This window comes from Mesoplodon mirus, assembly GCF_964341445.2.
Source record: "Mesoplodon mirus genome assembly, chromosome: X".
NCBI lineage: Eukaryota > Metazoa > Chordata > Mammalia > Artiodactyla > Ziphiidae > Mesoplodon > Mesoplodon mirus.
This window is the reverse complement of record NC_138981.1, coordinates 4726966-4746228: the sequence shown is the minus strand read 5'-3', so window position 1 is coordinate 4746228 and position 19263 is coordinate 4726966. Positions and strand designations below refer to the sequence as shown.

Genomic DNA, 19263 nt, shown 5'->3' with positions numbered 1-19263 from the left:
TGCATCGGCAGGCGGCCTCTCAACCACTGTGCCACCAGGGAAGCCCTATTTCTGTTTTGAATATATTATACATTCATTTGACAATCAGCTTCTTTGAAGATGGGTAAGATAAACAGCAGTACCCTGAGAGGTCATTTCAAGGATCTGAACTTCATGAGGAGAACCGCCTTTAGGGCAAACATTTGAGGCTGTCCTAGATGTAAGGTCCACTGAGTTCTCAGAAAACTGAGAAACTGCTTCATGACAGTATTTCCTTTGCATGAGCACACGGGTCGTTTCCAAGTTGCTTGTGTTCTAATTAGGTAAGTGGACGTTTCCTTAATTGAAACGGCTCCTCTAACATAATATTTGACACTCTTAAATATTGGTAAATTACAATCGCTTAACTCAGAGCACATCACACAAAGAGATGGTAGGAAGTGATGTCAGCTAGAGGCAGGTGTAGCAACACAGACCCGGTTTGTGGCACCGGAACACCAAGGATGGCCAGGGCACCCACACTGTCCTGTCTGGGGCCAGGGCAGCCCAGATGGATGGGAGGTGAGGGGAGTCAGGCAGCTACAGTTTACGAGGCACTTGGTCATTGACATCACACCTGACATCCTCTCAGGACCAAAGAGGAGGTGACGAAGCTTGGCGGGTATTGCACAAGAGCCTGTGCAAAGCAACATCTTTCATCCACGCACACCTCTCCCTCCTATGACCCATGGGTCAGCCCGCCTCCCGACGGGCATGGTGTAGCTTTTATCCAGAATGGCTGGGTCAGTGAGAGCCCAGCTGAGCCCCAGCATCACTGCATTCCTTCCTTATTCTCATGGCTTCAGCGGTTTAGTCTGACTCCGCTTCTGCCTTCCTAGGGAACCCAGTCGAAAGGTAGAGAAGAGAGGGCAAGGTTTGTCGTATCACAATTTAGACTCTTCTCTGCCCCAGACATCTGTTGAGCAAAGAAGCTGCTTCATCTGGTTTGAGGACCGGTTTAGACTTCCAAGGCCCAGGAAGGAAACATATGCATAAGGTTCAAGATAAAGACAGGTTACATAAAAACATAAACCACATTAAAACACACAAGAATTCTATTTTACGACTGCGTTGGTACCTGTGCGTCTATGATCTTCAACTCCAAACGTTCAGTTTTTGTTTCTGACGTTAAAAAGACATTAGACGTTTTTTTGTGAGCCCCTGAAAAGAGGCCGTGTGCGTGATGGATAACTTGGCCCTTGCCCTGCCCTCTAATCATGAAAGTCATGGGCTATGTATTTCTTGCCCATCTCTATACTTCCTACCCCTCCCCATACTTCCTACCCCTCCCCGGAGCCTCAGACATTCCATAAATATTTGCTGAACTAAAACCCATATTCCCCATCCATCAACATCGTGCCCCAAACATAGGAAACACTCCGCACGCTTGCTGAATTGAGTCCTGTGGGAAAGCAGGGCACGAGAGCACAAAAGGTTTAATTGCTAAGGAAACTTTTATTTTAATTTTGCATTAACATCGGGACAAGGTTCTGGGAAACCTGCACAGAGGCAATCACTTCACAGGTCGCATTGTTCAGACAGATGCCAAATACTTTTCCTGTTTCTTTACCCTTCACTGGATGTCCTCCAGGGCTACCTGAAATCTGTTTCCTTTCTTTAATCCTTAATTACCTCCATACGTAGGTTGTGATTTTGCTTTTCATGCAGTGGTACTGACATCGTCAAATAGTGCCCTGTCTATAGGTTAGTGTTTGCTTAGCCTTTAACATCTACAAAATGCTAGAAATACAAAGATTTTTTTTTAAAAGAATGTGTTTTAAGCTTCAAAACTCACTAAGGTTTGCACATACAACTCAAGAGGTCACACCGATGGAAATCCCAATTTCCTGCTGTACATTCCAAGCCAAACTTTCAGATGGTAAGTGGTCTGAAGTCTATGGTAAGTATGATTACAACAAAGAAACCTGATTTTCAAATACCGTGAAACGTAAGGGTGATCCAAGTTATTCTGAGGCAAATACTTTAAAGCTCATTGTAGCTCCAGAGGTATATGGATTCTTCATTGGCTGTTACCATTGTACAGATTAAACAATTAATTCTATACAAAGCTATGTATTCACATCATCTGTAAAGCTCCTTCAAGTTATTTCACCCTCAAACACATGTTCTTACATCATGAAATGTTTTGTAAAAGTCCATCTGCGTTGAGTACATTCAATTCTGAGTAACCATGATCATCTTCAAACGTAAGTTCGTAACAGTAGCTTTATATAGTTTCTGTATGATAACAGCAATAATCCTAACATGTTAGTAACATGCTGGTGCATTCTTTCATGAGACTATTTCCTAAAACAATGCGACAGATTTTGGGCAATTTCTGGAATGAGAAATCCGCATTAAAAGAAAGAATCCTGTTTGTTTTCCAACTTTAAACCATTCCCAGGGAGGGAGCGGGGGGCGGTGGGGGGGCGGGGGCGGGAATCATTTCTCTTTTTTAAGAAAAAGAAGGATTAAAATCTGAAATTGTAGACCTTAAAGAGAAGCTGGGGACATGCTGCTGGATCTTAGACATTCTTCAGTGGAGACAGACAGAGGAAATCAGAGTCCACTGTCAGAAAGCCTGAGCCACACTGTACACATTCTCTCCAAGGTGCCCGGAGGGGTCAGCGTACCAGGGGGGTGGGGTATTCCATTGACCTGCACTCCTGTGGGATCGAGAAAACCCTGAACCAAGAGCAGATGTTCAGACATGTTCCCGAAAGAGATGAACGGGAGGCAGATGGACCACAGCCCCTGAGGACGGATCAGGCAAGGTATCCGCGTGATATTGTTGGAGGATGTTCAGTGCCTGAAGGTGACCTAAGTGCTCTCTGCACGGGTGAATCCTGTCCTCAGGAGGGGCTGGTGGCTCAGACGTCGAAACTCTCTCCAGCTGTGCCCCTAAGCCCCAGTCTCCGACGTGACCTGGTTACGCCTCGTCCTGCGTTACTGCGGTTGCAGGAGATGGAATTCACACAAAATTGCGCGTCGCATGGTGGACGCAGAGACGTTTCTCAGCCACAGGATCAGACCCCAGAAAACACACGTACGGACATGAACCACCTTCTCTCTTCATTCAATTCTGCAAGAACTCAAGATGTCACGGTCATGGATGGGTATGGGTCGTGGAGGGATTGCTTGTGTCTCTCTCCCCCCACGAAATATCGCACATTTTACATGCCAAAAATTCTGGTTCCTGTTAGAAGGGATTCCAGGGACTGCAGCAGCATCACTGAAGTGGCCTTTGAGCTCAGAACCTCTGTGCACCAAAGAAACAGCAGAACCCAAGGAGAAGGCTGCAAATTATGGGATGCAAATCCGTACAGGAGAGATTTGTCTTGGCATTACTGTTCCTCAGGGATTTCACCAAAAAGCTGCAGCATAGACAGAGCTGTGAGCCTCTACTGTTTTTCCTTAAATAGTGATAAGCGTCTAAATACTGTAAACTTCTCGAAGAAACTGTATATATATAAACATGTATATCATGAATAGTATTTCATATTATTGCAAATAATACTGACAGTAATTGCCTTCCAATACCCAAATTGGAACTTACCATCATCCACGATGGGTCAAGATGGTCTTTTACTCATTATAATGCTGCACATGTTAGATTTAGCAAACACTCTTTCAGTTTTATTCTCTTTTTCGTGATGCGCTATAAGGGGAATCACAGTGGCCACAGCATCACATCAGCTTGTGGAGTAAGTGATGCCTTAGGTCGTGGATCACACGCATTGGCTGAGAGATGAACAGGTTACCTGTGCAACTTCCCGCTCTCCGTCTGCACTGGCGTTGGCCAGACTCACTGAAATCCCGCCTGCCGCGTTCATATAACGCTGGCCTTGGAAGATGTGACTAATGTCTATGCCTCTGTTTACCGCAAACCCTGATTTTTCTCCCCAGGGCGTAAATGTGGGGTTTTGATGGGGTCTCCAGGTGAGCAGACAGAGAAAAGGGATCTGAGTCCCTGGGTGGAAGCTGCCAGGGCTGGCTTCACCCAGTGCCGCTCCCCGAGCTCGTCTGTGATGCAGCAGGTGGGGTGGCCCCGGGCGCCCCCAGACGCCCGTGGCTAACGGCTTCCTCTCCCAACCTGCTTCTCCCAGTCGCACTGGCAAGACAGGCCTGATGACGAGCAACACATCTGAAGCCACGGCTTCCAGATAAGGTTCCCCAGCGACAGCTGATTGGGGACATCCCGCAGGGTCTCAGCGTGGCGGGCTGCCGCTTCCTGCATGGTCCCCAGGATCTTCCGGAACCGGGGCTCTGACGTCGGAGTTAACGGGTTTCTCTCCCTGGGGTCTCGGGAGATGTCGAAGAGTAGAGGCGGGTCGTGGTAGGTGACGTACTGCCCGTGACAGAAACACACGTGGGTGGCAAAGCATCCGTTGGCGCCCTCGGGGAAGAACTTGGGTGTGAAGAAAAAGGCTTTCCAGACGGACGTGCCTGTGGTTGACAAGGACAGGAGTGGGTTTCGTGGGGACAGGGTCATCAGAGTCCCCCCCAAAGAGAACAGGCACAGAAATCACCCTGCCACGCACTGCAAGAAGGCAGAGACCTACCACTCGCTTATGCGTGGAATGGATTTCTCATGCTTGAGGCTCAAAAGGGTAAGAGACATAGCTTTAAAAAATAAAAAACCCACGCATTGCTGTTTAACTGCAACAGCACAAGAGACGAAGCTGATAATGCAATAGCTGTTAGGGTGCAAATCTAACCATATTAGAACTGTGGCATTTCCTCCTTAATCCATCTCTCTCTCCCTCTCCCTCTCTCTCTCTCTCCCTCTTCCATCTTTCTCCCAACCCCTAATTGCTTGGGAGAAGCTGGTGAGAAAGGAAAAGACCTTACTAATTATTTGAGCAGAGAACTCGAAGAGGACTGTCACGGTTCAGTCTCATAAACTTGGCAGCTTGTAGCTGCACTGGGGCAGGCACTCAGCAAATACACACTGACTAACAGCTTCTAGGCTCCGAGCTCTGACCCTTTTTGTTCTCCAACTTCAAGATGCTAAGCTTCGCAGCCTGTGTTTCTGTTTAAAACGAAGTGGAGGGAAGGGGGAGGCTCCACGCTAACATGTACGTGAGATGGTAAAACGCGACACACACACACACATATACACACGTGGACACGTACATACAGCCATCAGGAACCATCTGAACCACGCTAGGACCTCAGCTAACATTTGATTTCCTCCCTTTTAAGAAAGCCCAGACGCATCCCATCCAGAATTTAGTGAGGCTGGGGAGAAAGTGCAGCTGGGTTTCAGAAATGATCTTTTGGGGGTGAAGAAAATGTTCTGATATTAGATTTGACTCTAGTCGTAGAACTCTATCCATTTACTAAAAATGGCTGAATTGGAATTCTATGCTCTATATGTGATATCTTAATAAAGGTGCTAAAAATTCCAAATTGACCCCAGAGTAGGATGGTTACATAGTTTTTAAAATGTCACTTCTGGGGCTTCCCTGGTGGCGCAGTGGTTGAGAGTCCGCCTGCTGATGCAGGGGACACGGGTTCGTGCCCCAGTCCGGGAAGATCCCACATGCCGCGGAGCGGCTGGGCCCGTGAGCCATGGCCCCTGAGCCTGCGCGTCCGGAGCCTGTGCTCCGCAACGGGAGAGGCCACAACAGTGAGAGGCCCGCGTACTGCAAAAAAAAAAAAAAAAAAAAAGTTTTTTTCTCTATTGTTAAAATTCCAGTCCACTCTGAACAAAGGTTCCTTCCGTCTCACCTCTGTCACAGATAAATATTTGACCACCACGGGATCTGGATCTTTCTTACAATTGAGGCCCACTGACCAGAGGAAGCAAATATTACATTTTCTAGGGAGAATGAAGGAAAATTAAATGGAACATTTTTTTCAAAAAAATAGTCTAAGTAGTGATGGGAACAATAATTTGACTTAGGTTTAAAATAAGCTCCAAAATTTAAGAGAAATAATTGTGACTATTACAGGACAAAGATGTCAGTGACATACAGTTAGAGGGCTGCTTTGTCAAGGCCACAGAAAATGCTGTGGAGATCACTACCTACCTATGAAACCCATTTTTATGCAAAATCACCACTGGAAAAAAACTGAGTGGATTCATGAGAAAAGAAAGTTTACAGTCCTTTGACAAAAAGACAAATAGTGTTTACGTGAGAAAAACATGACTCCTAAGCTAGACCCTGAACTTAGCACCTTCCAAGTGTAATCCTAAAACAGCTATTTCGTCCAAATTAAAATAAGCAGTGGGTTTCTGGGATTTCTTGGGGATCTGAGGGGCGTGAGAGCCCAGGACAGGAACAGCTGTTGTGATTTTGATCACTTCCAGGGACTCAGCCACCAGAAAAGGTTTAGAGGTCCGTTGACAGAGAAACCCCAGGCCTGAGCACACAGGGTCCCCGAGAACAGAAACAGAGAGAATGTAAAGCCCGTTTCTTTCTGTCCATGTGGCACTGGAACCACCTTCTGCAGATATTAGATGCTAAGTTCTGCCCAACAGATACCAGTCCGCTTTGCAAAGTGCTTTTCCCTTCATGAGAGGATTCTTGTCGGTCTAGAGCCGTGACCAGCATCCAGGGGAGACATCCTCTGTCTCTGAGCTCAGAAGTGTTTCCTGTCTTGGTGGCTAGTTGACTATGATCTGCTTGAACTCTCCTCCCCTTTCTGATGGCTCTGACAGCGTGGGTTCCAAACCCAGCTTTACGATTTCCTAGCTGTGGGATGCTGGGCGTGGCTGTTAACCTCTCAGGGCCCGCAGCTCCTTTTCTGATAAGTGAGGATAATAATAGTACCGGCCTCGGGGCTTTGCTCTGGGGGTTAACAATCCATCCCTGCGTGTAAAGCTCTCAGAACAATGCCAGGTGCATAGTAATACCCACCTTTGCGTTAGCTTTGAATATAAAGCTGCCGTCAATCTAAGACAAAAACACTAGTTTCTTTATGCTCTTAAACCTGTTGCCACTGTAATACAAGTCTTAAGACACCTTCCCCCCACCTCCTAAGGATTCTTAAAGAATATGGATAACAAAATGTAAATGGCTTCAACACATTGGCTCTTAATTTATCACTCAGGTTTAGATATCCTTTGATGAATGTTGTTGAACAAGCTAGTCTTGGCAAGATTTATCTTGGATGCTTGGAGGATTCTGTGTACATACAGAAGACACCCAGAGTCATTTGGGGGTTTTCGGTCTTAGCAGTGTTTCCCACTACATAGCGCCATCTTGGAGTCCTTCTAGAAGTATTTCAAAGACTGTTGTGTTTTCCCACTGTGAGCAGCCCATAACCACCCCCCGGGGACCCTCAGCTTGCCCCCTTGGTAATGTTGATCTAATCTCCTGGACGGACGTCTGAAAATCCACCCCAAGGTCCCCACGCTCATGGAGACCTCCTTGCTTCCACGATGCCCCCCAGCCATGTTCCCCTGTCCTGAGCCAGCCACCCGACATCAATGCCACATTCTTGTCTCAGACCCAAAGATCCTAGGATGTGGGCCCACAGGGAGCCGCCTAGGGCAAAAGTGTCTTCACACAGGCTCCCAGAGAAGTGCGGACCCAAGGGCTCTTGCTCTTGACGCCTGAGACTCGTGTCCGCCCATTCTCTGTAGCCCAGACCCTCAACGACCCCAGCACTGGGCTCATGGATCATAGATCCAGTTCTGCTAGCTTCCTGTGCTGGCTGCACTGAGACTCACGATACGAAAACACTGAGAAGGAAGAGGAAGCAGGGAAGGGCTGTGACCTAGAGCACCTGCTTTGAAATTCAGATTTAGAGGAACCCGAGCTCCACGAGTGATGCTTGAGTGCCCGAAAGCAAAACACTCCCTTTGACTGAGAGTTTGTTTTTGCATTTTGGGGGACGGAAATATGAATCCTGTACTGAGTGGGTACACAAGGCGTGCTAAAGCCTCCCACTCCCCTCCACTGTCTCTGTGTTGAAATCCTATCCATTGTTCAAGGTCCCACAACGCCTCCTCCGTGAACCTGTCCAGGTCTCCAGCCAGAAGTTACCCGTTTCCTGGCGCCGCTCTGCAGCTTCTACCGCGCGTTCAGCCCTGAAGGGCTACCACGTCTGTGGACTCCATTTCTTTCTAGGTTACTTGCTCCCTGAACACAAGAACTGTTATCTCCCACGTGTGTTAAATGCCCGGTACCTAGAGCCTTACATAGAAGAGTGAATGTATCTGTGAATTGCCAGCGTCCAGGGCCTTACGTAGAACACATGCTCAATAAAAACGTGCTGGGTAAATTAATGATGAATGGGCCGACGGGATAAGAAGGAAGACACCGAAAAAGCGGGAAGAAGCCAGCTGCCACCACGAAAGCCGGCATGGGGGTCGACAGGAAGCCCAGTACATTCTGTGCGTCTCTCCTCCAGAGCCACTGGGGGCGTCCTGCCTAAAATCACTCCGTGCCAACACAGCCTCCAACCAGCCAGAGATCCAGGCTGCTTGGTGACATCTGGTCACGGCAGATAAATGAGCCAGGAAGTCAGAGATTTCTGGGGGTGTCTCCACGTCACCTTTGCCTTCAAGAAAGCGTGTGCACAGAGGCATGTGCAGGGTGGACATGGCGGCAGTGGGAGGGAGGGTGTGGATCAGGGTTAGAGTTCATCCAGGGGAGGCCAGAGCTGAGGTTCCCGAGGATGGGTGGACTTAGGGAATGAGAGGACATGAATGAATTCCAGAAACAGTCCATGGGGCTATGGAGATGGCCAGAGACAGCAGTGAGGAAGAAGAGTCATCTTTGTGGGTGTGAATAAAAGAACTTACTGTCTTGGGGGAAGAAGCTCCAGTTGACCACGGGGCAGACTCTCAAAGTAGCCAGTGTTGGTTTAGCGTCCAACTTTGCAGTCAACTCTTGTTACTGCATGCCTATTCTGTGACCTCTGACACCTCTTCGTCCTCACCTGTAAATAACTTTGGTAGAGACTGATAACTATCCTCATGCTCGCACAGCTGTGGGGTGTCACCAGGGCACACAGACACCCATGATGAAGGCTACACTGTCCAGCCTCCTCCGATACCAGGTGGCCAACTTCTGGCCTGGGGAACATCATCCTGTCCATCCATTGCTCCCTCCTGCTGCCCGTAGGTGGACACTGTCACCCTTCTCCACACAGAAGAAGCCGCTGCATCCTCCAGGTGGTGGGACGGAGCTTGGAGTCTGCATCCCTGAAACTCTGTGGACCACCTACCGCTAGACTTCACTCACGAGCTGAAGGCAGAAACCTCCCTCTGATAGAAGTTACTGTGACTTTTTGTTTCTGGTACGGCCAAATCTAATACGAATATAATCAAAATCACTTTTAATAAGGAAGATTAAGAGAGGCATCATATGCAAAGAGTGTCTGCTAGACAGGAGATATAGAATAAACGTAAGGGTGTACGTAAGGGTGCAGTGTATTGTTATCAAGCGTGTCTTCAAAAGACATGCAGTGGTCACATAAAAAAGATGTTTCAAGAATAAGAGATTAACAGAGGGAAAAGCCTAAAACCACCTACAAAACATTTGTGGATAGAAGATCCGAAGGTGAGGAAGACACAAATATTTAATATAAATATGAATACCTAATATAAATACTTAATACAAATATTCACTACAACATACCTTGGTTAGAACTAAAATGTACCCACAGAAAATGCCCAGGTCTGCTAGTAGATGGAAGCAAATCAGGATGGAGTTAGAAACAAGCAGGAATACTGTGAGAACGGACATATGCCCCATGCTGACATCGAGGAAGAGAGATGTGCAAAATATTGCAGAAAATCAGCAGGAGCGAGTACGTCAGGGGGAAAAGGGCAGAAGAAGTGGCCTATGGTAGCTGCGAATAAGCTGGGTGCTGAGCTAACACTGGAGGGCTCGTTCAGAAACACTGTGCTTTTGGCATTCGAGAGAGAAACTCCCATTTTGATGTATTTTGTCTCTGTAAGGAAGCAAGGTTGCATTGCGACAAATGAACAGAAGTCATGGCTGACACGTTTTTCGTCCAAGAATTAATGTAATCTGAGGTCAGACATGCGAAAACTTTAGTCGAAAAGTATTAGATGTCTGTAGAGAATAGACTTGTGATTGTCAAGGGGGAGGGATTTGGGGCAGGGATAGATTGGGGGTTTGGGATTAGCAGATACAAACTAGTATATACAGAACGGATAAACAAGGTCCTACTGTAGAGCACAGGGCACTATATTCAATATCCTATGATAAACCATCATGGAAAAGAATATGAAAAAGAATGTATATATGTATAACTGAGTCACTTTGCGGTACAGCCGAAATTAACACAACATTGCAAATCAACTATACTCCAATAAAAAAAAAGTAGATGTATGTTTCAAAAATGGTCTAATATTATTTATAAGGTAATAGGAAGTACCATATAAAAATACATGTTTGATAGACCAAGTGGGAGAAAACAAAAAAAATCCATTTATGATGGTGTTTTTCCATTAAAGGAAATGAATGGTTGGGACGATTAAGCCGGTTACTGAAGAGTCTGGGTGATAATGAGATAAAACAAATCGAATAAACATTGACCACAATTTCCGGGAAACCTTCTCCATCCACCTATATCACCATCACACCTTCTCTCAGGTTGTGGGCAAAGCAGATTCCGTCCATCCTGGGACACATCACCCTGCGTTCCTACAATTACACGCACACCTGTCCCGCGATACCGGGCTGAGAAGGCAGGTGAAAAAGGAGTTAGTGGGTGAATATCGCAAAGGTCAAGAGCTGTTGGGAAGGCAGCCTTTGGTCGAGACTTTCAACCAAAAGGGAAAGGAAATCCCAAGACTTGAAATATATCCTTGAAGTGATTTACGTATATGCGCTTTTTCTTAATTGCAACAGAAGTTCTGGTTGGGCGAGGGCTTCTCCTTCTTAAGGTAAGCTGGAGTACAGGAAAGTGCCCTGCAGCTTGCATTTGAAAAGGCCACAGCCCCCATGAGTTCAGTTTCAGCCCTCGATTTGTTGTTTCTGACCCTTCAGGTTTAACTTCCGATAATCAGACAGACAAAGGAGAATCAGACCACCAACACAAACCGAAGTCATTAATAAAGACAAAAACTAAGCATAGCCTTTCTTACACCAATCAACTCCTGAGACATCGGCAGCTGTAATTAGAATCTTCTCTCTTTTCTTAGGTGCATTTTAGAGGCAAAATTAATTTTTTAACTGGGTGAAAATCTAGTGAACAAAGCCAGCATTTTTCCTCAATTACTATTGTAATGCTGTTGCAATTTTAAACCTCACTTATCTCCTATTTTCAAAAAAAGGCACCTTTAAAAGAGCTAGATATAAACAAATTTCTTTGGAATGAATTCTAATTTCCTACTGCTTTTTGTTGTGATTTAATATTTAAAAAAATTATTTTGAAGTCTTAAAAGTCAAAATTGTTTATCATTTTTCTATGAACAACGTATGCTTCAGGTGTACTATTGAGGTTTTTCAAATGATGCTTTAAAAAAAAGTCACAGGAGAGAAGATTCCAACCAACTTGAATTGAAAAGCTAGCAGGATTTATGAGGCTCCTTGGATTCCACATCAGCATAACCACATCTCACGGATTTTTGTACGACCAGCTGGTCTGGAAACTCTCACACTAATGTGAGCATTTAGTTTATAGACATATTCATCCGCTCAAAAATCCGCAGCAGAATCTCAGAGCTAACTACCAGTCATTTAAGATAAATTTTACCATAAAATCAAGTTGTCATTACACTGAATTTTTACTAACACTGCTTCATAGGTCAAAACTTAAAGCCAAACTTTTTGAATACACGCGGAACAGTACATTTAAAGTCACAATTCCCATTGTAATGCAAGAAAAGTTACCGGTGTCCTAATAATGCTTTCGTGAGCTCTTCTAAAATGCAGTGGGCGTAAGGATATGAGATGATTAAGTTAGGCCATTCAATTTGCTGAGACAACGAAATTACAGAAAAATTATCGTTAGAGAATTATTCAATTAGAGAGAAGACACAGTATATAAAAGCTGAAAGGGGTTCATGTTTTAAAAGGGTGGAAACAGCATTCCAGCTCTAAGTTTTTGGAAAAATGAGTAACAAGCTGGGAATTGTAACATGTAGGCGTCCAACTACTCAAGACAAAGGGCAACTGGATCTTAACCGCACCACCACTCAATTCTAGTTTACGGGTACCAGTGTACTTACTGCTGGTAAGCTGGTGCTTTCTGACCGAGGAACAGGGCGTGCGTTTGCTGTGTCTGCCAGTTGCCGGGGTGTCGGTGCTCGCCGCCTGGCTGACTTCCAGGTAGCAATGCTTTCCCAACAAGCTGGCAGGATTCCTGAGCCATCCGGAGGTGGCTCCAGCTCACTGCTGCCCTGACGCTACATTTCTAAACCCTGATCCTAAATGTCTCTCTTCTTTTCTAGCAAAGCATTTGGAGGTCAGGAGGCAGCCCTCTTACCACTGACAACTATGGGAGGTGTCTCCCGTGTAGTGATGACCATAAACTCCTACGAGCACAGATCCGAGATGATGTCACTCATCTCCTCTAACTAGTACTGTATTCTCTAGTTGACAGGTAACTCCACACACACGGCTGACACTTCCTTACACACCTGTGCATTCCCAGCTGTTTGCACAGCCTGCAGCCCGTCCTGAGGTAAGAGGTAAGCAACTCCCTGGCAGAGAATTTGGTCTCTTTTGCTCACTGACAGGTGCGCAGCCTAGCCCAGAAGGTGCCCCTTCGTAGGTGCTCGATGTGTAGAACAAATGAACAGATGAAATACTGAGCAAACAGCCATGGAGCCATGTGTGACAGCCAAGGCAGCAACCATTGTTACTGAGTTTCAGGCACAATCTGAAAAGTAGATGAGATGATTCATAAAACCCATGGTTTCCTGAGACCCTTTAGCTAGATGGATGATTCCGGTGTGGAGACACCGTCATGTTTCCTCGTGTGCTGCTGCTTCAAGACAGAAGATAGTGAGGAACTGCATAGGAGAAAATGTCACTTGTGTGTATCTTAGAAGCAAGTTTTATCTCCAGGCCAGCTGCCTATCAGAATCTGGGTCTTGTTTTTCTCACTTACTCCTATTTTCCGCCCCTTCCTGTCCCTTTTCTGTTTACTCCTCCACATAATGGGTCCTCCAGCCCCAGATCCAATATGTTTCTTCCGGCTCCTCTAACTCGAGGGGGTTGGCTTTACTTAAATGCAGTTCTGCAAAAGGCTCAGGATGAGATATCATCCTTCTCTAAACAGCCAAGAGTCCCTGAGACTTTGTTCTTTAAGCTTCCTGCAGGCTCCGTATAAAAGGAAGTGGGGGGCTTCCCTGGTGGCGCAGTGGTTGAGAGTCCGCCTGCCGATGCAGGGGACACGGGTTCGTGCCCCAGTCCGGGAAGATCCCACATGCCGCGGAGCGGCTGGGCCCATGAGCCATGGCCGCTGAGCCTGCGCGTCCAGAGCCTGTGCTCCGCAACAGGAGAGGCCACAACAGTGAGAGGCCTGCATACCACAAAAAAAAAAAAAAAGGAAGTGGGGAGGACCGCATCTCTCATTTAGGATGAGATGGCCCAGATCTAAATGCTGCCAATAATCCTAAGAAGAGACAGCATTCCTATGGGTGTTAGGAAGGATGGACACATTGATGAGATACGTAAATAGGATCCCTCCGGGCCTAGAATCGTGCGCCCATGGTTTTGCCATGTTGGTCTTCCAGAAACTATCTCAAGGAAGCCGTCCAGATTGAAAGTATAAACGCTGAAGGGTAAACCTGGTGTGATCTCTTTGGGCAACGGAAGGGTTATAATTTTCCACTCTAAGGATAATGGAGCAGCTGCTCTTTAAATGATGTCTTTGGTAAATTGACTGGGTGAGCAGGATGGGGTGAGGGGTACACTGAAATCCAGTATCAGAGTCACCTGAGTTTTTACAAAGTCATCAGCTGCAGGGGATAAACAAGCTGCTCTGAGAATCTCGCCTCTGGGAGCAGAATCCCAAAACACACTAGAGAAGTGGGGAGTTTCATTTTCCCACTGAAGAGGAACCTGAAAGTCCAATATCAGCATCTAGCTCTGGGATATACAGCAGGGGTATAACAGTTGCTGGATTCCCATAGACTCCTAGGCATCTTAGCGATGTGAGCCTTAATGTAATTCTAAGTTTAAATACATGAAAACCAGATGTGAACCTATCACTACACCGATGATTCTCACTTGGTTCCACTTGGTCCTTTATGCTTTTTAGAAATGCACCCCTGTATCCGCTGTTGGAAAACCCAAAGAAGGTCCCGTCACTGATACAGTGCACGATTTACAACACACCTGGGTTTGGGAACCATGATAACAACAAAGCGTTTGAACCCTGTCTTAAATATCTACATCTAGCAAATACACACGATCCGTGACCAAACACACATCGATGAGTCACGACCCCTACCTTCGAGGCTCGGGAGAGAAGGTCGGGTAAACATCTCAAAGGCACTCGGAGCCAGTGCAAAAGCTACAGGACAGGAGGCAGAGAAGACGGCTTTCAGGGGGGTTGGGGGCGGATGGATAAGCATTAACCAGGAAGGGAAAAGAAAGGAAGTCCTCCCAGGTTGAGGGAGCTGCAAGCGCATGTCACGGCAATGTGTGACGGCCTAACCTGGACAACCAGGGCACCGGGAGGCGTAAGAGACGAAGGGACGAGGAAGACGACGGAGAAAGCAACACTGAGCATCTTTCGGGCATCTCATGAGAGCCGTGCCCTCTTGCAATTTCTTCTATTCCCATGGCCGTGACTGCACGTAGCCGTACAAGCGTGGAAAGAAAGATGCGCCTACTCACTGTTCTGTGGGTGCCAGCGCACGGCGTTCAGGTAGAAGTTGCAGTAGTGGAAGAGAAACTCGTGATCCGAGCGATGGCTTCTCCCTTGCAGCAGGGGCATCAGGTCACGGCCATCGATGATCCTGGGGGACAAAGCAGGTGGGCATCAGGGGGCGGCATCAGCCTTGGGCTAGAACATCCCGAGGTCTGCACTGTCCTTCCAGCAAATGGGGGCACGATAGAGCTACAACGTGGTAATGAAGCAACCAAGCCAGGACGCTAACTGAGCCACACTGGGCGCCGTATGCGAGGTAGCACCCGCTCTGCTCGTGCATGAACTCACTTCATCCTCCAAGCAGCACCACGAGTTGTGACCGGTGTCATTCCAGGATGATGGGATGAAGAAATGGAGCGATTCACCCAACTCCACGTGTGTCGTAAGAGCCAACGGGATTGAAACCCAGCTGACTGGGCGTCCATGCTTTCCCCTGCTTTCCCCTGCTACTGCTCCTATACCGAGTTCTCTGCCTATTGCCTTGGCCAACGGTGTATGCACAAACTACGGATCTATCGAAAATAAGAATTTCTGACAATCTGAGTTTTAAAAAAAGATAATATACAGCACGGGGCAATTTAGACTGGATGGACTTCAATGCAAATGAAGTTCTAAGTCCCAGGGACGTGATTTGTAAATAATAATGATGCTATTAAATACCCCGAAGATGTAAATGTACTCACATGCATTTACATATCACATATACACATTACACACATGTTTACGTTCTCAAAGGTAAATATATCGCTTCTAGAACTAGGCTGAGAAGGGGAACTTTCCAGATGGTAGGCAATAACTGTATACAACTTGCTAAGGAGCAAAATTAAGACTATGTGGAGGTTACATAAAGGAAAAAAGCCTATAATTTTCCTTTGAGTGAAACATACATTAACTGCCACTAGAGAAATTGAAGTCGTTGATTACCATGAGGCCACTGCCACCGAAACCTGGGGCAGAAAGCTACTTGGAAAGAGGTAGATTGTTGAACTTGAGGGTTTTCTTTCTCTGATAAAAAACATTCCAAGACAAATATCATATGATATCGCTTATATGTGGAATCTAAAAAATTGTACAAGTGAACTTATTTACAAAACAGAAATAGAGTCACAGATGTAGAAAACAAATTTACGGTTACTGGGGGTAAAGGCGGGGAGGGATAAATTGGGAGATTGGGATTGACACACACACACGACTGTATATAAAATGAATAACTAATAAGGACCTACTGTATAGCACAGGGAACTCTACTCAATACTCTGTAATGGCCTATGTGGGGAAAGCATCTTAAAAAGAGTGGATATGTGTATATGTATAACTGAATCACTTTGCTGTACACCTGGAACTAACACAACATTGTAAATCAACTATACTCCAACAAAAAATTAAAAAAAAAAAACCCAAAACACTCCATCCCTGGCCCCTCCTACTATGAGGAATTGAGAAACCGGAACTTTAACTTGGTTATATAATGTGGGTAAGCACTCTTGAGAGGTCCTACATCCCTTGAGTTTTTTTTTTTTTTTTCTTTTTCCTTTGTGGTTTATTTTCGTGTCGCTAAAAATCCCATCATGTAATTATTGCTGACTGCTTCTCTGGTCCCCACCTTAGTGATTAATCATGCACTCCGCACAAGTCCACAGAACTGAAAATATTCTATTATTGTAAGTTAAAAATAAGAACAAAAGACAGAATTGGCTCACTTTCCAAGCCTGATTCTCATTTGCCATGAGAGGAACAAGGTAGAGAGATGATTCTATCCAGAAGCAGGGTGCTCTCTGAATACTAGCTCTATCCTGAAATGGCAGATATTGTGAATTCCAAGAAAAACTCAGTCCTTAAGATTAGGAGAGCCTAAGTAGGTGGAAAGGAAGCAAAGGTTGACGGGAGAGGAACAGAGAGGAGGACCTGAGCATAAAAAGCCCCCAGTGGTGAAAACCCTGAAGGTGAGAGATGGGACATATGGGCCCGACCCCTCTCCACCACCTTTAGCTCCATGTGGAGAGAAGGCCTTTCCACGATGGCTCGAGGGTGAGAATGAATCTCCGTTTCTCTGACTCAATGTCTAACTCATTTCTCGAAGCTGTTTTTCATCATAAATCCACAACACTCAGCACTTAAGAACCCAGGAGACAGAACGGTTTTCTTAAGATTGGTATTTCATAACTGAACTGCGCCTGATCCTACAAAAGGGGGATGTAATGACAAAAAGAACACTGTAAATCTCACAGACTTTTTTTCTGACTTCCAAGCAGAAGATTTGTCTCTTTTTTTAAGGAGGGAAGCAAAGTCTGTTCTGCACACTTCTTTCTTCTTGCAATGCAGAGACAGGTCTCATTTCTTTTTTACATCCTATACCTAACACACTCTTTCCTGGAAGCCGGCAATAAATCACGCTGCGATGGAAACGCTGTGGAACAGTGCTGGAGAAATATGGCTTGTCAAAAAGAGGCTCATTTCTGCCATGAAAAACGGAAAGTGACTCTATTGAGCTCCACTTTTAAACGGTGTCTGAGCTATCAAAATACTTGGGATGGCTGGGATGGCAATGTTTGTACAACATCACGATCCAGGGCAGAAGGGCCCGTACACTTTCAAAGTGATGCAAAGCATCGCCGCTTCCCTATGGGAATTGTCTGATGGGCCTTTTCTGTAAACAAATGCAACTTTTCATAGCAAGTGTGCAGGACAGCCACGGCTACAAAATTGGATGCTTTTTTCCCCTGGTGTCTGCTTGATTCTGTGAAAAATGTGCTCATTTGAGATTGTCTTTAACTTGGAAAGTGAGATGATTCTCTTTGGGTTCCTGACTCATGACCACCGTCGGGATAGTAACAATTCAGGGTCAAGAAGAGTCATGTCTGAATTTCAGGTCAAATTCAACAGCATGGGGATGACTTTCATGTAACTGCAAAGAACATGTTTGGGGAACGTTTTGGGGGGACAGTGACCTCATCCCCCCATGAATGTGCTGTCTCTCTCTCAGCTGAGTCAGTGACCCATGTACTTGGGGACGTCCCTCCGACCCACCTGTGCCTGGTCCACTCTGGGGAGGATTTGGGGATCACAGCAGAAGGGAAAGGCTTGGGGGACTTAAAAAGACGTTAACTTGGGGCACAAGGTGAATTACTTGTTGCCATATTCAAAATAAGCTGATTCATGGAAGCAACCTAAGTGTCCGTCGACAGAAGAATGGATAAAGAAGATGTGGCACATATATACAATGGAATATTACTCAGCCATGAAAAGAAACGAAATTGAGTTATTTGTAGTGAGGTGGGTGGACCACTCTGTCGTGCAGAGTGAACTGGGTCGGAAAGAGAAAAACAAATATCGCATGCTAACACATATATATGGAATCTAAAACAAAAATGGTTCTGAAGAACCTAGGGGCAGGACAGGAATAAAGACGCAGACGTAGATAGTGGACTTGAGGACATGGGGTCAGGGTAAAGGGTAAGCTGGGACGAAGTGAGAGAGTGGCGTGGACATATATACACTACCAAATGTAAAATAGATAGCTAGTGGGAAGCAGCCACATAGCACAGGGAGATCAGCTCAGTGCTTTGTGACCACCTAGAGGGGTGGGATAGGGAGGGTGGGAGGGAGACGCAAGAGGGAGGGGATATGGGGATATATGTATACATATGGCTGATTCGCTTTGTTATACAGCAGAAACTAACACAACATTGTAAAGCAATTATACTCCAAAAAAGATGTAAAACAAACAAACAAAAAATAAGGTGATTTTTTTCACTGTAGAGTAGGAAAGGAAACATTTTTAGAAGAAAGCACATAGATCTTTGATAAATTAAAGGGAATCCCAAGTACCCAGAGAGTCTCTTTCATAATTAAAAGTGTTTCCACCCATAAACATCAAACATTCTGCCATATGTGAAGAGAAAGCAAGATCAATTATACGTAGTCACACGTACGTGAAGAGTTTCAACTTATTCTGCAAAATGGAGCTGAACTGGGTACAGCTTGCTGTTTTATCTGTAGTGCTCTATGGAAGAAGTCTTTTGTGGTCACCCAGCTAGATGTCAGCAAAATTTAGTGGGAGAACCAAGTCAGTCCCCTTGCCTTCATCAGACATTAAGTGATACCAAGCATTTGGATTTCTTTTCCAAACTTGGAAAAAAGAAATGAAATCGAATTTTCATTATGGAATAGGAGAATTGGGCATGCCAATCTCTATTAAGAGGGGGCATGGTCATAGACTCATTATGGTAATACTCTATCTGCTTGCAAAGATGAGGCTGACAGGTTTTCACTTTAATGAATTAATGTATTTAGGTATTATATTTTTGTGGCCTATGTTTTATCTCACAAAGAAAGAGTGGCCTCCATTTATGTCCAGAATCAGCTTATTTGGAGACGCAGTGGGGAATGATTTTTCTGCATATCCTGGGGTGGTGGTCACGGTAGGTATGA

The 19263-nt window shown here is 45.6% G+C and overlaps 1 protein-coding gene across 9 annotated transcripts in view; it reads right to left on the bottom strand.

Moving 5' to 3' along the window:
- Positions 1-1453: 1453 nt before the first annotated feature.
- STS (steroid sulfatase) overlaps positions 1454-19263 on the bottom strand; it is a 174559-nt gene continuing 156749 nt past the window's right edge. For all 9 annotated transcript variants that reach the window (XM_082609696.1, XM_082609698.1, XM_082609703.1 and 6 more), the window contains 2 exons: positions 14799-14920; positions 1454-4464 (listed from right to left, as the gene is read on the bottom strand). In XM_082609696.1, coding sequence (XP_082465822.1) covers positions 4091-4464; positions 14799-14920 — 496 coding nt within the window. In that variant the 3' untranslated portion in view covers positions 1454-4090. The remainder of the gene's footprint in view (positions 4465-14798; positions 14921-19263) is intronic.